This window comes from Narcine bancroftii, chromosome 8 (assembly GCF_036971445.1).
Source record: "Narcine bancroftii isolate sNarBan1 chromosome 8, sNarBan1.hap1, whole genome shotgun sequence".
NCBI classification, from domain to species: Eukaryota; Metazoa; Chordata; class Chondrichthyes; order Torpediniformes; family Narcinidae; genus Narcine; species Narcine bancroftii.
In genome coordinates this window covers 9,320,019-9,339,204 of record NC_091476.1, presented here as the reverse complement: position 1 = coordinate 9,339,204, position 19,186 = coordinate 9,320,019, and the positions used below count along the sequence as shown (strand labels likewise).

At 37.9% G+C, this 19,186-nt stretch overlaps 1 protein-coding gene across 13 annotated transcripts in view; it reads right to left on the bottom strand.

Moving 5' to 3' along the window:
* LOC138740343 (serine/threonine-protein kinase PAK 3) overlaps positions 1 to 19,186 on the bottom strand; it is a 201,864-nt gene that overhangs the window by 78,359 nt on the left and 104,319 nt on the right. For 10 of the 13 annotated variants that reach the window (XM_069892854.1, XM_069892851.1, XM_069892861.1 and 7 more), the window contains one exon: positions 993 to 1,189. In XM_069892854.1, coding sequence (XP_069748955.1) covers positions 993 to 1,176 — 184 coding nt within the window. In that variant the 5' untranslated portion in view covers positions 1,177 to 1,189. The other 3 variants (XM_069892857.1, XM_069892852.1, XM_069892858.1) reach the window with 3 other exon arrangements.

The following is a 19,186-nucleotide window of genomic DNA, read 5'->3' as shown; positions in this document are numbered from 1 at the left end:
ATTCCATTAGAAATTTGTTATAGAAAGCGATCACTAATTCCACAATCTTTGTAGAGAGCACAATTCACTTTTTTTCCTTTCTGGGCCGTGGCTTCGCCTTCATAAAGGGGAGCGTGGTCACTAAATAAATAGAGCGACGCATCTGGGAGCAGTTTGCGTCTCAACCTTAAGAGTAGGAAACAAATTAGTCAAGCTACTTTCTTCCAGTGTAAATAGAGTAGGTCATGTTCATTTATTTTGTTGAGTTCACTTTGCAATTTTACTTTTTTTCTAGTTAGTATGTTGACACCTGTAGAATGGATCACAATGCAAATGATGAGTTGAGAGTTTCAAACTGACATCCTCACAACCAGGAAAAATACATTCCAGATTAAAACAAATTCCACTCCTGTAGGGCAGAATTCCGGAAGTCTGACACAGGCAGTGAGCTCTGATCAGTGTCTTCAATGAGAGCTGCAGCATTGGTCTCAAACTGTGGCCCAGATCTTTTATTTTACTTCATCCGTGATGCCAACTCCTTTTCAGAAAATTGGGAGTTTGGGGAGCATGAAGGGTGTGCATTTTAGAAAAATTCTTCTTAAGAGTCAAATAACACACCTAAGTAGGTTAATCACGGTCTTCTGTGACGCCAACCTATGCCTGCAAGGCTCTCAGAGTAAACGCACACCAAACTGAGAAAGGAACATTCCTATTGGGCACATTCCAAAACCTATGTGGCTTCAAAGGCAATGCAAGCGCCTACATAGAATGACTCAGGGACTGGTGCTGAATTGGAAGTATCACAATCAAGCCATGTCCAGCCCTCACATTGTCCTATAAGATCCAAAAGACAAGAAATCAAAGCTTGATGATTCTCCTCTCCCTAGATCTAGAACAGCAAAATCAAGACCAGCAACGTAGCAACAGATCTTCACCTTGCCTTCTTGCTACCATTCCTTCACTTTCAAGCATTTACTTCAGAAATAATTACAAAGGAGAGACTGATACTTTACTCTTGTCTCCTGCCCCTGGAAAAATCGAGCGCAGTCGAGCTTTCTTGTTCTTTTCCTCGGGAACCAGTGGTAGGGGCTTGGAGCCGTGGTTAAGGGAAGATGAATCACGATTGTTGCTGTTCATTCTCAAGGGAGGAGCTGGTGGTTTCTCTTCACCATCAACACTATCTGACATCTTCAGCATTCGTCACATGTATCTAGAGAAGGTGAGAGAAGAGGCATTAACATTTTTATTCACTGGAGTCTGCGAGTGAAGCTCCTACATGATGCAATTCACATGATGACTGAGGAAATAGTGTGATTAAGCGTGACAAATAAAAGCAGAAATGCCCTCTTCGGTCACTTCCCTGTTCCTCGCGCCCCCGCTAATTCACTTCCAAAAACAACAATGTTCACGTGTTCCAAAGACTTTTAGGTCCATGTGCGCTTTATAAATAGTCAAGACAGAGGTAGGCATGTCAGATCGTGTTTGGAGGGTTGGAGGTAAGAGTAAAATAATATAAAATCAATTTAGAATATGGTTGGATTGCTTTTTTTTTCCTAATGCTTTCTTTCAACACAACACCCATTCCTCCCAATCCATTTCCCAGTGAACAAGTCAGTTGTTTTGGTAACAAAGTGAACATCTCAAGTCTGGACGATATCACTGTCATCTCATCTTACAAAAAAGGTAACTGGTGCAATCAATGTATGTACTTTTATTTGACAGTACACAAATAACTAAGTAGCCTAGTTTGCATCATATGAACTTTTTAAAAAAAAAACCTTTTAATTCTAACAATGCTTGGAGTTAATTAATCTTTCTTTTTAATTGTAGTCCTGCACCCTGTAAATTGTGCTCTTTTATGTATGACTGACAGGGGCAAGCTGTTAGTCTGCTCACAGAAGAACCCTTCGCACTGCTCTAAGTATTTTGTGACAAATAAACTTATCCCTAAAAAAAAACTTGGAAAGATATTCTAATATTTCAAGCTTTTGGAAAAAAAATATAAACAAGCTGCACATATTAATGTTCAGAAGTCATCCCGAAAGATTGAAAAAGAGTATTATTTTATTAGCGAGTAGCTGGCACATTTTAGCTGTTTATGGAGGCATGCCAAAAAATTAACTGAGGGGCTGCAAAGCACTTTAGGACACTTCAAGGACCCAAACACACTACACCAACACAGGTTCTTGACCTTCTAAGTAGTCTTTCTTTCCTTCAGGAACGAGTCAAAAATAGCAATAGCTACCGCGATTGAAAGCAAACCACAGGTCGGTGTGAGTTTCAGTTCCAACCGACTTTATTCGAATGTCCGTGCACGTCTTTAAAGGCAGGCGCAAGCCTCGCCCTACGTCTGCATTGACGTCACCATGCTGCCGAAAGGCTTAGAGCATTGGAAAGACTTACCATTAACACTAATAGGAAGGATAAACTGTATTAAAATGAACATTTTTCCAAGGATACAATAGCTATTTCAGGCATTGCCAATACCCTTGACAGAGAAATTCTTCAAGGAGTTAAAGAAAATAATAAGGAATTTTTTATGGAAAGGGGGCGAACCGAGGATAGCACTAGATAAGTTAACAGAATGGTATAAACAAGGAGGCTTACAACTGCCAAACTTTAAAAATTATTATAGAGCTGCACAATTAAGATACCTATCAGATTTCTATCAAACAAGGGTAAAGCCAGATTGGACTAGATTAGAACTAGATAAAATAGGGGAGAAGATACCTGAACATATATTATATAAATAGGATGAAAAATTGGTACAACGTAGGAATTCTCCAGTATTACATCATCTGCTCAATATTTGGAAGAAGATTCATGTAGAAAGGAATAAAACAAATTACCAACTACCAAAACTAATACTGACGCAAAATCAGCTAATCCCTTTTACAATAGATAACGTTTCCTTTAGAGAATGGGAGAAAAAAGGGATCAAAAGAATAGAAAATTGCTTTTCGGGAAATAAATTATTATCCTTTGAACAAATGAAGGATAAATATAATATAACTCACGATACAATGTTTGCATACTACCAACTGAAAACCTACTTGAAGGACAAATTGGGAAGCAGTCTGAGGTTACCAGAGGGAAGTAATTTTGAATATGTGATTACAGACACAATGATAATCAAAAAATTTATAACAAACATGTATATTAAACTACAAGAAAAGGAGAATGAGGAAACAAATGGTAAAACTAAACAAAAATGGGAACAAGATCTAAACATAAAGATAAAGAAGGAAACATGGGAGAAGTTATGCTCAGGAACTATGAGAAATACAATAAATACGAGGTTACGTATGATACAATATAACTGGATACACAGGCTATATATTACACCTCCAAAGTTAAATAAATGGGACCCAACAGTATCTGACAGATGTTTTCGCTGAAAAAAGGAAATGGGAACAACAATTCATGCAATTTGGACATGTGAGAAAGTGAAAAAATTTTGGGAAGATCTAAACCAGATATTAAATAAAATCACAAAAAGCAATATACCAAAAAACCCAGAGATCTTCCTCCTAAGTAACATAAAAAAACAAAGAATTTGGACTTGATTTGGAATGTGCACAAAAAAGATTTGTTAGGATAGCCCTAGCTGTAGCAAAAAAATGTATTATGTCAGCCTGGAAATTAGAAGATAACTTGAGAATACAACAATGGAACATAGAAATGAATAAATGTATTCCATTAGAAAAAATAACATACAATTTAAGAAATAATATTACAATATTTGAACAAATATGGGAGCCATACATGAAACACGATAGAGAAAACCTACCGGGGACATCTACCACCCAAAATGACAGAAAGAGAAGAGAATGAAAAGAACTGACTCAGTGGAATTTCTTGTTTATTTTTATTGAGTGACAACATTGTTTGACGGGTTTAATGTATCATAGATTCTGAACTTTAAATGAATGGGAGGGGAGGTAGGGAGGGTGGGATGGGAAGGGGGGGGAGAAAACGACACTGTATGTATTTGAAAAGGAAAATGTATGTATCTTGATCAATGTGGTTTATAGTGTGAAAAATAAAAAATTAAAAAAAAAACCATGCTGCTGAAAGGCGCTTGCTGTGGCTAAGGCCACGATGCACTCCCAAAACACGACGGTGCCATCTTAAAGCAGCTGCCCCGCTATCGCAGTCGTGTCACGTGGGGCTAGTTTGCCTGCATATTGATGTGTGCCGCCACAGTTACACCGTACTTTTGCAACCTGGGTGGCACAGTTGGCGTAGTGGTTAGTGGAACGACTTTACAGCCAGCGCCTGTGATCTGGACCGGTACGGAGCTCGAGTCCCATGCTGTCTGCAAGGAGCTTGTATGTTCTCCCCGTGTCTGCGTGAGTTTTCCCGGGGGTGGCTCCAGTTTCCTCCCACCCTTCAAAACGTACTGGGGTGTTGGTTAATGGAGTGTAAATTGGGCTTGTGAGTTGAAATGGCCTGTTACCGTGCTGGATGTCTAAATTTAAAATGTAAAAATATTTTTAAATTTTAAAAATGTTTGGTCTAATCCAATAGTCTTAAAATATATGCAAGTAAAAGCACATGCAGAAATTCAGCTAGAGCAACAGTAAGGTCTCACTGCTTTCAACTCTGCATTCCTCTCAATGCGTACTTTACAGTTTTCTCCTCTTTGCCATTTGGGAGTAGGCTCTGAAATGTAAAGTATGTGGCGTGATCAGTCGCGCAACTACAAGGTACTGCAATTGGCATCATCTTCTTGGGCAAAGATTCAGAAAGTTCTGAAACATCTCCAGCAACCCACGATTTCAAATCAGTTTGTCTCGACCATGGCACATTTTAACGGGATCAGGATAATCTTGTGCTCTTCCTCGCCCCAGCTTCATCCCCATTCTCTTTTCCATCCTCCCAGCGCCGGCGCTGAATAAATGCTGCTTTACCCTCAGATGCTTTGCGCATTCTTGCACAATTATTTATTGGGAAAGGAGCTCTCTTGCTTATGGCAAGAGATTTTCTATTACTCCTTGTCAACCAACTGAATGTGTACATCTCCTTCCTTTCCAAATACTAAAGACTTGCCAACATCCTTGTTAAGCACACAAATCAGAGCTCGACTTGGGCATTGTCCATTGGCAAGCTATTGTACAAAAGGCATTTTCAAACAAGTCTGGCTATCACGTTCACTTCAATCTGCCAAAGAGTCTAATAAATGTGACGATCATGAAAAATTAAAAGAACTGATTGAAACCCTCTATTGTATTTAAATGCGCACATGATCATCTGCAGGCATTTAATGCTGATGAGGATTGGACACATTTCCCGTACATGGCTAATAAATTTTATCAAGTCTCCAATGTCAGACAAAATAACATCCAATATTAGAATGCGCAATTTAACTCTGCTATTAACATTTGATATCTTCTCTTTTATATTAGAATAAATCACAATTTAAAGTATCTGTCTCTAGTTGAAAAGTGTTAAGATTAATTTGCCACACTGACAACTAATGACTTTCAGTTGTCATTTTTTCTTAACCCCTTTTATTGACTCAAGCTTCAGAATTTTGGTTAATGGAAAGGAAACAAAGAGTCTTCTATTTTATTGTGTGCTGAATTCGGGTAAACCCTAGACTGATCATTTCCCTTCATTCCTGTGAATAAAAGGGAATGATCACCACAAACCCAGTTTCCAATGAGAGCAGAAATGAAGCTGACGAGGAATTCTGGGTGAAGTGCAGCCACTTACTTTTGGCTTCTGCAACAACATCTCCCGTCATGTTCAAGAAAGCAGCAAACACGTAGGATACTCCCGATCAATGCCCGCCTTCAAAATCCATCCCTGTTCCTACATCACTCTTGGGTTGAAATGCTCACCACCACTTTCTCAAGAGCAGTTAAGAATGGGAGAGAAATGGTCAGCCTTGCCACTGATGCCAGCCAACCGGCACTACATCATTTACCATTACTATTTTACAGATACATGTACAAACCAGAGCATACTTTCATGCCTTCTCTGTCAAATCCCATCTTTCCTGCTAGAAACATACAGACATTTTTCTGCACAAGTTGACCCGATAATAGTCAGGCATTTATCGCTCAAACAACTTGTAACCACAATAATAAGCAATCAGACCAGTTTATTGGCTATTTGAACTATTTGCATTGTTATCTCCATCCAAGTAAATACTTGTCTGGGCAAGTAAATCAGAAAATCAGGTCCAACCAGGAAGAGAGCATACTGTAGGTGAGCACTTTGCCTGGCAGTAGCACAAGATATACGAAGCAAGTGGGCACTTTAGGACCCTTCAAGGACCCAAACACACTACACCAACATAGGTTCTTGACCTTCTAAGTGGTCTTTCTTTCCTTCAGGAATGAGTCAAAAATAGCAATAGCTATCGCGATTGAAAGCAAACCACAGGTCGGTGTGTGAGTTTCAGTTTTAATACCATTCATAAACCAGGAAACTGCGCTGATAATGGGGCAAAAACTAGTTCCCAGCTGTATTTTTTGACCGAAAAAGGCAGCTATAAAAGTAAATCAATCACTTTGTGAGGATAATAAATGGTTCTAATTAGAGAAAAAAACCATGGTAATTAACACTTAACTCTATTCTTAACATCAACAAGCCTCAAGCAAAACTGAACACAAAGAAAAGATGTTGTTCCTTTTTTGAAGTAGGAGATAGATTATCCAGCAACAAGCATGAAGCCAAAAATCAATATAATCCTTTAAATAAATACCTTTTTTTTTATTTAAAACAATTCTCTACCATACACCAGCAGTTGATGCTGAAGAACCAATTAATTAGTATTCATGAATACTCCATTGACCTAAATGCAAAACGCATAGGTACGGTTAAAATTCATCCATAGCCTGCACCAGGTTATTCCACAGTGAAATTGATACAATTTCTCCATATAATGCAAAATTATAAGACTGCCTGGTTTTCACTTACATGCCCCAAAAAGGAAATTGGATCCAAGATGTCTACACCATATAGACATCTTTTATTGGTTAAACAGGAATTCTGAACAGAACCAATAATCCAAATTCTCCTTCAAGATGTTTTCCCCTCTTTTCTGTTGCCCCACCCTCAAGAAACACGTGCAGGTTCACTCCCACTCAGCACTCAACCTAACTGGAAATAGACAGGGAGTGAACTAGTGACTCAAAAAAAGGAAACCAATCGTGGTCACAGAATTTTTCCAGTTGTCAATGAAGTGCTTGCTCGACAAAGTTAGACTTAATCGGATTAAATAATATTCAAAGATTCAAATCATCATTATTCAAGGAACTCTTTCCAGCATTAAGTTCAACAAAGAACACTTGTTATATTTGCCAAACATTATGAACCTGATAGCCATCAAAACAAAAAAAAAACACATTGGAAGGAGTGGAAAGTTAATACATAGAGTGAGCCTTCAAGCATTATGCATCTCAAAGGATTGTAAATACCATGTCTAAATAGAAAAAAATGCTTTGGTTCTAAGACTACAGCTCAAATATCGGACTACACTCCCTGGACAAATACCACAGAGAGAACAGAGTTTGACCACTATGCATTCCAATAAACTACAAATTATAAGTACTTATTAGCACCTCATAATAGCCTGAATACACCTGAGATTGGCTGATCCCGGAAGCTAAGCAGGCTCAGGCCTGGTCAGTTCTTGAAGGGAAAACTGCCTAGGAACACCAGGTGCTCCAGGTTTCTGTGAGGGGCACTGGACAAAGTTGTGACACTCTTGTCTGCCTTACGGTTGACAAAAGTCAAAAAAGAATTTCACGTATGTTACATTCTACATGTAGTGTAATGTAACAATAATGGATCCTTTACACCACACTTACTTCTTCAATACCCTTCGTTACTGATAATGGCAGCTATGAATATTGGACAGGAATGCCTTCTTGTGGTTAGTTGTCAAGAGCAAGCAGTTTTCCAAAGTTTTCAGGCAAATACGATTCCTCTGGCAACAAATCAAGCATTTTCAATGGTGCTAACTTCTTTCCCATCCCCATCCAGAGCCATCACATTCTTAATGCATATACTGACATTTCTGCCTCAATGACAGTTCAACATTTGTTTCCAACAAGCTTATTCTCCAATAACAATGCAGATCTTACTGGCAGAGTCAAAGCTCCCATGATTTCTATGCAAACACATTCCAAATTTTGCTCTCAAATGTCTCTGGAATCAGAATAAGCAATAAAGTTGCCCACTTCTGCCTAATCCCTCAATGTTCAACATCAATGTCCTGTGTATTTCTTCTCTGAATCCAAAATAGAAGCAGAAAATATTGGAAATACACAACAAGTCAGGCAGCAACTGTGAAGAGGGAGCAGAGTTAAAATTTCAATTCAATTACCTTCAGGCAGAACTGGGAAATTTCGGAAAAAACATTCTCCAATTCCGATACAAGAATTTTGATGTGAAATACTAACTCCACTTCCAAAAAATGCTGCTTGAATTTTTACTTCAGATTTCCATCATCTGCATTATTTGACTTTCGGCCTCTTCTCCAGCCTGTTATCTAATATTTCCAACAGTAACTGCTTTTCTACAGAGCTAGGCAAGGAGGGAAAAGGGTTTAAAATTGAATTAGAAATTGACACACCAACAAAATGAAAATATGGAGGCAGAGTTGATAACAAAATCCTTGTGCTTCCTATTTGCATCTTCAATAGTTTCATACAAAGAATAAACAAAGATAATTTCTTGCTCAAGGTGAACTTCAGGGGCGAGTAAAATAGTTGAAACTGACCTCTGAACTTTTTGGATAAGATGGTCACCCAAGTTCCTCACCAAGAATTGGCAGACGATGGGAAATGTTGGACAGGGTAGACTTCAGAGCATCCATTGGCAGAGCCACCTCAGGTTGCACATCTTTTTTGCAGGTGAATGAGCTCCGGCCATTTAAAATGGAATGCACTTTCTTTCTTGGTTCTTCGAATAAACATCGCTCAGTCTGTTTCATCTTGCCAAGAACCACGAACCAGACACCATATTTAAAACCAAACTCTTTTAAAATTTAATATATATTTTTAAAAAATTGAACGAAATGTTTCAAAAAGCATAGGAACAAATCCAAAAATTTTCTTTGTACAAAATTAGAAGACCTTGGATGGTCTCAATGAGATTTTTTTTTGCATTAAACCAGGGCTTAGACAGAAACGGAAGCTCAGTTCATCGAATGGAAAATGACATAGAAGTGGAGCTCTGCTGCAAAAAAGGCTCCGTCCATAAACACTGACTACCGATTCCTCTCCGTGAACCTGCTGGGGCCCTCCAGTCTCTCACAGCTTGCTCCTAAACAATTAGGCAGGACTGGTTCTTGCACAGTAAATGAGAACCTGCTCTCCCAGTGCACAATCCTCCACGGTCATCTTGTGGCTGTCAACTTTTAGTTACAGGAATATAAAATTACCTTCATTATCAATAGGTTAATCTCCATCAACTTCATACAGAAAAATAAGTTTAATTATTGCAAATTAATGAATTCTCCCACCCTGTGGAATATGCTATCTATCCACAATTATATATAGAACGCCTGCTTTGCTAACTCTGGGTCTGAGAGGCATGATCACATGAGAAACAAGCTCATCCCACCCCCCCCAACACACACACACACACACACACACACAAAGATACTTGCCACTCAAAGGTTTACAGTGTGGAGAAAAGAGGATGGTCAGCGAACAGGGCCAGTCTAGTAGATATAACTATTACAAGAATTATAACAATTAGACCAGAATTTTGATTGCAGGGCCAAGAGGTGTAGCAGAGAACACACATTTTCTTCACCATCTGTTGAAAGGAAGGGGACTGAACCTGCCCAGCAGACAAGACTCCATCCTGTACTCCCAATGGAGCTTGCAAAATATGGTGAGAACACTGAATAGTGTAAACATTTCACAACCCCACAATCCAGGTATTGAGTTATTGATTCAAATGATGACCACAGTTCCAGTACTGTACAAACTATTCCAAGCATCATAAAAACATTACGCAAATTCTACTGTTCAAGATTTTTTTTTAATGTTTAATTATAAGCTTACTGCACTGTGGCAGAGCCAGGAAAATACCTGATAATCCACATCTCATATTTGGATGCAACATTCATATTTCACATGAAGTGGGGATTCCATATATCACAGTCTCTCTCTCTCTCTCTCATTTTTTATTTAAAACATACTATTCTGCTTTATAGTCATCTTTCTCAGGCAGTTTGTTTTTGCCATATAGTTAAGAGAGTAACGGACACCCCAGAGGGTTTGTTGAGAAAGCCGCCTTTCACAGATTTGACCCCCTCTACTCAGTACCTGATTGGTTCGCGTTTGCTTTTTCCCATTCAGCTGGACTTGCTGTTGATTGGTTGGGCTTCCTTCCTACTTCTAGCCTGCAGCAGTTATCGCAGATGCTCAAGTAGGTCACCACACACAGTGCTGTCATGGTGCTGGCACTTGCTATTCTCATTCATGTTCAGAAATAACCAAGGAACTGGAGCATAAACCCTCTTTCTGCTTTAAATAACCAAGATGCAAACAATTTAAAGTGGGGTCATGAGTAAAAAGAGTAGAAACTCCCCTGTGACAGCATCCAATACAAATTTAATCTTTACTATTCAAAAATTCTGCTAGTTATACGTGGACTTCCAATCTACATGAGGCGCTACCTCTCGAAGGCAGCCAACATCATAAAGGACACCCTGGTCACAACCTCTGCCCACTGCTACCTTCAGGCAGAAGTTACAGGAGCCTGAAAATCAGCATCTCTAGGTTCAAGAACAGTTTCCTTTTCACAGCAATCACATTCATCATCCTTCCCTTGGTATAGTAATCACAGGCTGCTCCGAAAGTCTTCCCTATTGCAGATAACTTTTTTTGCACCAGGATTAATGTAAACATATATCTATCATTCTTATTTATATTCTCTTTTAATAAAATTAATTTATTATTACAGATTTTTTTTAACAAGTACCTGTTCAGATGAAGCAAGAATTTTGGGCATATGTACAATCATTTACATGCAACTTGTGGCCGCAGTATTGGACATTGCTGCAATTCTACATCCCTATTTGATGGCATATAGGACTCCCCCCCCCACCCCAAAATTACCTCAAAAACCACCACATGTCTTATACGTGAAGGGGACGTTTTGGATCCGCCATTTTGGGCACTGTCATGGAGGCTTTCATTCATTTGCAAGAGGAAAGTGCTCAAGCTGCTCTATTGCATGCAAACCATGCAAACTAAAAGTTATAATGTATGCTAAGGAGCAGGGTAATAAAAGTTTTTGTAGCGCCACCTACAGCATAAATAGTACGTGAATGGAGAAAGCAAGAAAGGTGGCTGGAAGCTAAAAAGGGTAAACGCAACCTTCGTTGTACTCCTGGTGGACTCTTTTTTTTAAAAAACACCTGCACTTCTGGTCTAGGATCAGTTCAGGGCACACAGAACTGAAGCAGTTTTTTTTTTTTAAAAAGCATGTGAACTGAAAGCCCAAATGGCTGTTGTTCCCGGTGGTCCAACATGCCAATTGCAGCCTTTAAATGCGTGTATAAAAAAAGCCGTTTAAAAAGAGCATGAGGGAACATTGGAATGAATGGATGGGAGAAAAGGACGATGCACTAATACGAGCAGGGAGAGTGAAATGCCCTACTATTACACTGGTGTGTGAATTATTGCTAAGGCTTTTAAGAAGTGTGGAATTAGTAATGTCCTCGATGGCACTGAAGATGATGAATTACTTGAAGAAAGTGATATCAGCAGTAGCGATGCTGAGTTTTTAGGCTTTAATAATGATGGCGATGAATGTCCATCCAGTGAAGATGATTTAAGTTTTGTTACCGAACACAGATGTTTGATTGTATTTTTGTTTATGATAGTTACTAGTTTTAATGTTCTCTTTTGAATGGTTTTCTTGTTAATTACAGCAGTATTCTTATTAAAACGATTTTTACCTATGTCCTAGTTGCATGTTCTGTCCAAATACTTCTGTAAATACCCTCAAATTTTTCCTAAAATGCCCCGCTAAAATGGGGGTCTTATATGCCAGTGTATCCTTTATGCCATACAATATGGTAAATCCTTCAGCAGTAGCTAGAGGAGGAAAATTTTGAACACATACTTGGCAATCAAGAATCAAAGACAATGAAATGGCTCTTATCTGTGATAGGACAGTGGAGAATAGAAAAGGAAGAGACTATTTTGCCTTTTAGAACTGATGAGGTACAGCCAGCTCACCACCATCCCAATAACCCGCATACTTTCCTGCTGCATGCTACAGAAAAATTCAATTTTCCATATGTGCTCGACTTATCCATTTGGAAAATGGCTTGCCGTCAGAAATTTTCATCAGGTACAACTCTATCGAGCCCAATAAATTATTGTGTCTCAAACTCTCAACCCTGATTACCTATCGACTTTGAGCTCAATACTTTATAGAGTCCCTTGACATGCTGAGCAAACAGTCTGAAACTGAAACAGACCTCAAAATGAGATTCAGATTTTCTATCATTCGTTCACTAATGTTGAGATTTAACTCAACTGCCATCAATAATCTTTTCCTTTACTCCAAATTGATTGTTCCTACACACATTAATTTCAATCGCATCAAATCGGAGGTCATAAAATTCTGCCACCTAAATAGCAACTTGTTCAAACCCCATTCACCCATCTCCACTTGCACTGGCTCCCAATTAATTCTTATTTTTGATTGCAAATCCTTCTATGGTCATCTTCTTGGGTTCAAGATATCTGCACATTTCCATTTTTGGCTCAATCGAGTATTCCCAAATTTAATCCCTCCACAATTGGCAGCAGTGCCTTTGGCTGCATAAACCCATTCAAATGTTGCTCACTGAATCTCTCTGGCTCTCCACCTTGATTTAACATTTCATCCCTTCCTATCTGACCAACAGACATCCCAGGAGTTACTGAGAGAGGAGGAGCGTGGGAGTCGAGAGAGCTGAGAGTGTTGGGAGACAGTTTGAAGTGAGTGCCTTTAAAAAGTGAGTGGAGGGCAAGTTAAGGGTAAAACAAAATGGTGATTGGTGGGAGGAGTAATTAAGATAAGGGGCAGTGACAAATAAAAAGAGGGGTAGGCCAGTTGAGAGTGATCCAGGGTAGGCGTGGGACTTAGAGGATTTGGCTCATGAGGCTTTGACGTGCTTGATTCCAGTAAGGGAAGATCTTGGAATTTTAAGTTTGGAAGAGTTCATGGAGATAGCAGCTTGGGTAGTTGAATGTTCTAATTGCAGGATTTGGGAAATCTGGGTCAGCACAATTGTCCCTGATGACTAAACCTGCAAGAGGTGCATCCAGCTGCAGCATCTTGGAGACTGAGTTAGGGAACTGGAGCTGGATGAACTCCAGATCATTCAGGAGGAAGTGGCAGTGACAGAGAGGAGACAGTCACCCCTAAAAGTCAAGAGACAGGTAAATGTGTGACTGTTAGGAGAGGGTAGGGGGAAAATAGGCAGACAGTGCAGAACACCCCTGTAGCCATTCGCCTCAACAAGTACAGATTTGGATCTACCAGGAACAAGTCGTGGTGGTCATGTCTCGTGTGCAGAGGCTGGCCTCTCAACTCAGAAGGGAAGGGGAGAGCTATGGTAATTGGGAACTTGTTGGTTATAAGAGGTTTTGTGAATGATATTGAGGCTCCCAGGTGCCAGAGTTAGGGAAGTCTCTGATCGTGTAGCAGTTTGAAAAGGAATAGGATGGGGGGTGGGGGGGGGGGGGGGGGAGGGGTAGAGGAGTAACATAATAGGCCAAGTATAGTATCAGGCTGTAGAAAGTGAGGATGCTGCAGAGGGAGTATCCACTGAATCTGTGTGGGTGGGACAGAAATAGGAAGGGTGTGCTAGAAGTAAACTATAGGTTCCCAAATAGCCCTTGGGACAGCGAGGAGTAGATAAGCAGGCAGATTTTGGAATGGTATAGAAAATACAGGATAGTAGTTATGGGTGATTTCAACTTTCTTAATATTCACTGGCACCTCCTGGCTGCAAGAGGGATGGATGGGGCTGAATTTGTCAGGTGTTTTCATGAAGTATTCCTGATACAGTGTGTGGACTGGCCAACGACAGGCCACACTGGATCTCGTAATGAACCTGGTCAGGTGGCGGACCTCTCGATGGAAGAGCATTTTGATGAAAATGATCACATCTCCCTTAGCTTCAGCATAGCTGCGGAAAAGGATTATAAACAGACAAAATGAGAAAGTGCTTAATTGAGGAAGGGCTAATTACGAAAGGGTAAGGCAGGAACTAGTAAGAGTAACTGGAAACAGAATTTCAAGGGTGAAAGTTCAGAGGTAATGTGGAGGTAGTTTAGGGACCACTTGTGCTGGGTTCAGGATAAGTTTGACCCATTGGGACAAGGAAAAGATGGTAGGAAAAGGAAACCGTGGTTGATGAAAGAAGTGAGGCAACTGGTCAAGAGGAAGGAAGCATATATTAGATACAGGAAGCAGGAAGGGCTCATGAAAAGTATATGGGAGCCAGGAAGGAACTTAAAAAAAGACTTAGGAGAGCTTGAAGGGGGCATGAGAAGACCTTGGGATGTAGGATTAAGGAGAAGCCCAAGGCATTCTATGTATACATAAAGAGCAGAAGGATGATGAGAATGAAGGTGGGGCTGCTAAAGGACAAAGAAGGCAACATGTGCCTGGAGGTGGAAGAGGTCGGTGACCTCGTGAGCCAAATGAATATTTTGCTTCAGTATTCATAAGAGAAAAGGACCTTGATCAGGGTGACATCAGAATAGAACAGGCTTGCGTGCTGGACAATGTAGAGATTTAGAATACATCTCTCAAGGTCACCACACAGGTTGATAGGATAGTTAAGAAGACCTATTGGGTGCTGGGCTTCATTAATAGGGGGATTGAGTTCAGGTGTTGGGAGGTCATGTTGCAACTCTACAAATCTCTGGTGAGTATTGTGTTCAGTTCTGGTCACCTCATTATAGGAAGGATGTGGAAGCTATGGAGAAGGTGCAGAGGAGGTTTATCAGGATGTTACCTGGATTGGAAAACAAGTCTCAACAGCCAAGGTTAGCAGAGTTGGGACTTTTTCCTTTGAAGCGTAAAAGGATTAGAGGAAACTTAATAAAGGTCTACAAGATTATGAGAGTTAAAGAAAGAGTGGACAGCCAGCGTCTGTTTCCCAGGGCAGATATACCAAACACCAGAGGACGTATGTACAAAGTAAAGGGAGGGAAATTTAGGGGAGTTTTTATATACACAGAGTTGTGGGTGCCTGGAATGCCTTGCCATGGATGGTGGTGGAGGGTGAAATATTAGGGGTATTTAAGAGATTTTTAGACAGGCACATGGATGGAAGAAAAATAGAAGATTACGGGATAGGATGGGTGTAGTACTTTTTAAGGAATATATGGGGTGGCACAATATCGAGGGCTGAATAGCTTGTACTGCGCTGCAGTGTTCTATGTGTTTTTAAAAATATTTTTATAGGTATTTAATATATAAACAATTGAATGATACAATACTACAACATGCAATACCTTTAAAAATATAGGAAAATGATTTCAAATATGAACATAACTCAAAAGACCAACACACCTTGGTAATAGTCTAGTAAAATATACATTAAACAACAAGTAAAAAAACAACCAAAAAGAAAGAAAAAGGAAAGAAAGGAAAAATAAAGTTAATTTTTTTTATTTTTCACTCTATGAGCCATATTTTTTTTTCAAACTTTATTTGTTCAAAAAACAAATAGTATATGACACATACAACAATTAACCATAAACATGAACGTTATTTTTTATATATAGGAAAAAAAAGAAAAATGAAAAAAAAAGAAAAGAACCCCCCCCCTTCAGCCAACTCTCCTAAGGAGAGCCATAAAGAAAGAAAAAAGAAAAAATATTAAAGAAAAATTAAATATACATATTAAGATCTAATCAATGTAAATCGAAATGTAAATATTCTGAATATAACAATCACTTATTAATAAAAAAATTATAATTATCACACAAAACATAAGTTTTTTTCCATTCTTCAACAATATCTCATCTCATTATGCCATCTATTAATATCAATCATACTTTCCACGTACTAACAATACATTTTTTTCGCAATAGATAAAGCTAAATATACAAAAGCAAGCTGAAATTTATCTAATCCCAAGCCTTTCAGAGGTTGCAAACTACCCAATAAAAATACTGTCGGATCTAAAAGTATTTTAATCTTATACAGGTATTCTAAAAACAATTGAATTTTCTTCCAAAAAGATTGTATATGTACACATGACCAAACAGCATGACAAAGTTCCAACAGTATTACCACATCTAAAACACAAATCTGATTCATGAAAACCATACTTTTTTAATTTTTCAGGTGTTAAGTATAATTGATGTAAAAAAATTATAGTTAATCATTGCATAGTGTGCATTTATCAATCTAGTTACACTATCATAACAGATATCTAACCAATCATCTTCAGAAAAAATAAAACCAGTATCCGCTTCCCATTTACTTTTAGATCTATCCCAGCACTTTTTATCCATACCATCCTGTAATATTTGATACATAGATGAAATATAACCCTTCTCTAATACCTTAATAAGAAAAGTCTCAAATTTAGTAATTTCAGGTAAAATCATATCTCTCCCAAACATATGTTTTACCAAAGATCGAATTTGATAAGATAGAAACAGAGTTCTTATCAATACCAAAACTGTCCCTCATCTGATTAAAAGATAAAAATTTACCCTCTATAAAACAATCTCCCAAATTTTTCACACCTTTAAATCTCCAATGCAATAAACTTCGAATATGTATTGAAAAAAAATAAGTTGATTATTATACAACAGAGTCAAAGCCAATAATTTACCCCTAGAGCCTATTGTTTTATTTTTCTTTATCCATAACTTCATTAAATGTTTTAGTTTAGGCACATTATATTGTTGTAACAAATTTATATTCCATCTAAACAAAAATTGATGTACTTCAAATTCAGAAATATTTATCATCTCAATTTTGGCCCAACTAGGAGGCCATACCAAATCCATCAATGAACTAATAATATTTTTCACACTATGAACCATATTGACCAAAATACACACAAACATTTCCCTCTTGAATTTACACAGTGGCATTTTCTCCTCTTTTTGCCCCCCTCCCTTCCCTTCATCCTTCCCACCCCTCTCCAAACCCATTAAACGTTCATCATATACAATACAAAAAACCCATTAAACAATGTCATCACACAATGAAAATAAACAAGAAAATTGTGTCATCTACTTTTACATACTGGGTCAGTTCATTTCGTCTTATTCTCATTCCATCATTTTAGGGGGTGGAGGTCTGCGGTAGGCCCTCTCTGTTGTGTTCCATGTACGGTTCCCAAATTTTTTCAAATAATGTGAATTTATTTTTTAAATTATATGTTACTTTTTCCAATGGAATACATTTATTCATTTCCATGTACCATTGCTGTACTCTCAGGCTCTCTTCTGATTTCCAAGTTGACATTATACATTTTTTTTGCTACAGCTAAAGCTATCATAATAAATCTTTTTTTGCGTTTCATCTAGTTTGAGGCCTAATTCTTTACCTTTTATATTACTTAGAAGAAAGATCTCTGGATTTTTTGGTATGTTGCTTTTTGTGATTTTATTTAATACCTGATTTAGATCTTCCCAAAACTTTTCCACTTTCTCACATACCTGTTGTTCCCATTTCCTTCTTACAGTGAAAACATCTAACTGATAATGTTGGATCCCATTTATTTAACTTTTGGGGCGTGATATATAGCCTGTGTAACCAATTATATTGTATCATTCATAACCTCATGTTTATTATATTTCTCATCATTCCGGTGCATAGCTTTTCCCATATTTCATTTTTTATCTTTATGTTTAGATCTTGTCCCACTTTTGTTTGGGTTTATAGCTTATTTCATCATTTTCTTTCTCTTGCAGCTTGATGTACATGTTTGTTATAAATCTTTTAATTATCATTGTGTCCGTAATCACATATTCAAAGCTGTTTCCTTCTGGTAACCTCAGCCTGCTTCCCAATTTGTCCTTTAAGTAGGTTTTCAGTTGGTGGTATTCAAACATTGTACTGTGAGTTATTCCATATTTGTACTTCATTTTTTCAAATGAAAATAAATTATTTCCTGAAAAATAAAATTCTATTCTTTTAATCCCTTTTCTCTCCCATTCTCGAAAGGAAAGGTTATCTACTGTGAAAGGGATTCGTTGATTTTCTGTCAATAATAATTTTGGTAGTTGGTAATTTGTTTTTTTTTTCCTTTCTTTGTGAATCTTCTTCCAAATGATGAGCAGATGGTGCACTACTGGTGAACTTCTATATTACACCAGTTTTTAATCCAACTTATAAAATATATGTTCTGGTACCTTCTCCCCTATTTTATCTAGCTCTATCCTGGTCCAATCTGGTTTTTCCCTTGTTTGATAAAAATCTGATAGATATCTTAATTGTGCTGCTCTATAATAATTCTTAAAGTTTGGTAGTTGCAAACCACCTTGTTCGTACCATTCTGTTAATTTATCTAGTGGTATCCTTGGTTTCCCCCCTTTCCATAAGAATTTCCTTATTATTTAGCTCATTGAAGAATTTCTCTGTTAAGGGAATTGATAACGATTGAAATAGGTATTGTATCCTTGGGAAGATATTCATTTTAATGAAATTTACCCTTCCTATTAGTGTTGGTGGTAAATCTTTCCAATGTTCTAAATCATCTTGTAATTTCTTCATTATTGGCTGATAATTTAATTTGTATAGATGGCCTAGATTATTATCTAGTCTCATACCTAGGTATCGGATTGCTTGTGTTTGCCATTTAAATGGTGATTCTTTTTTAAACTTTGTGAAATCCGCATTATTCATTGGCATCACTTCACTTTTATTTCCGTTGATCTTGTACCCCGCTATTTCTCCATATTCCTTCAATTTCTTATGTAATTCTCTTATTGATAATTCTGGTTCTTTAAGTATACTATGATATCATCTGCAAATAAACTGATTTTATATTCCTTCTCTTTTATTTTTATCCATTTTATTTTATTTTCTGTTCTTATCAGTTCTGCCAATGGTTTTATTGCTAAAGCGAACAGTGAGGGAGATAATGGACATCCCTGCCGAGTTGACCTGCTTAATTTAAATTGGTTTGATATACATCCATTTACTGTCACCTTCGCCATTGGACCCTTATATAATGCTTTAATCCATTTAATAT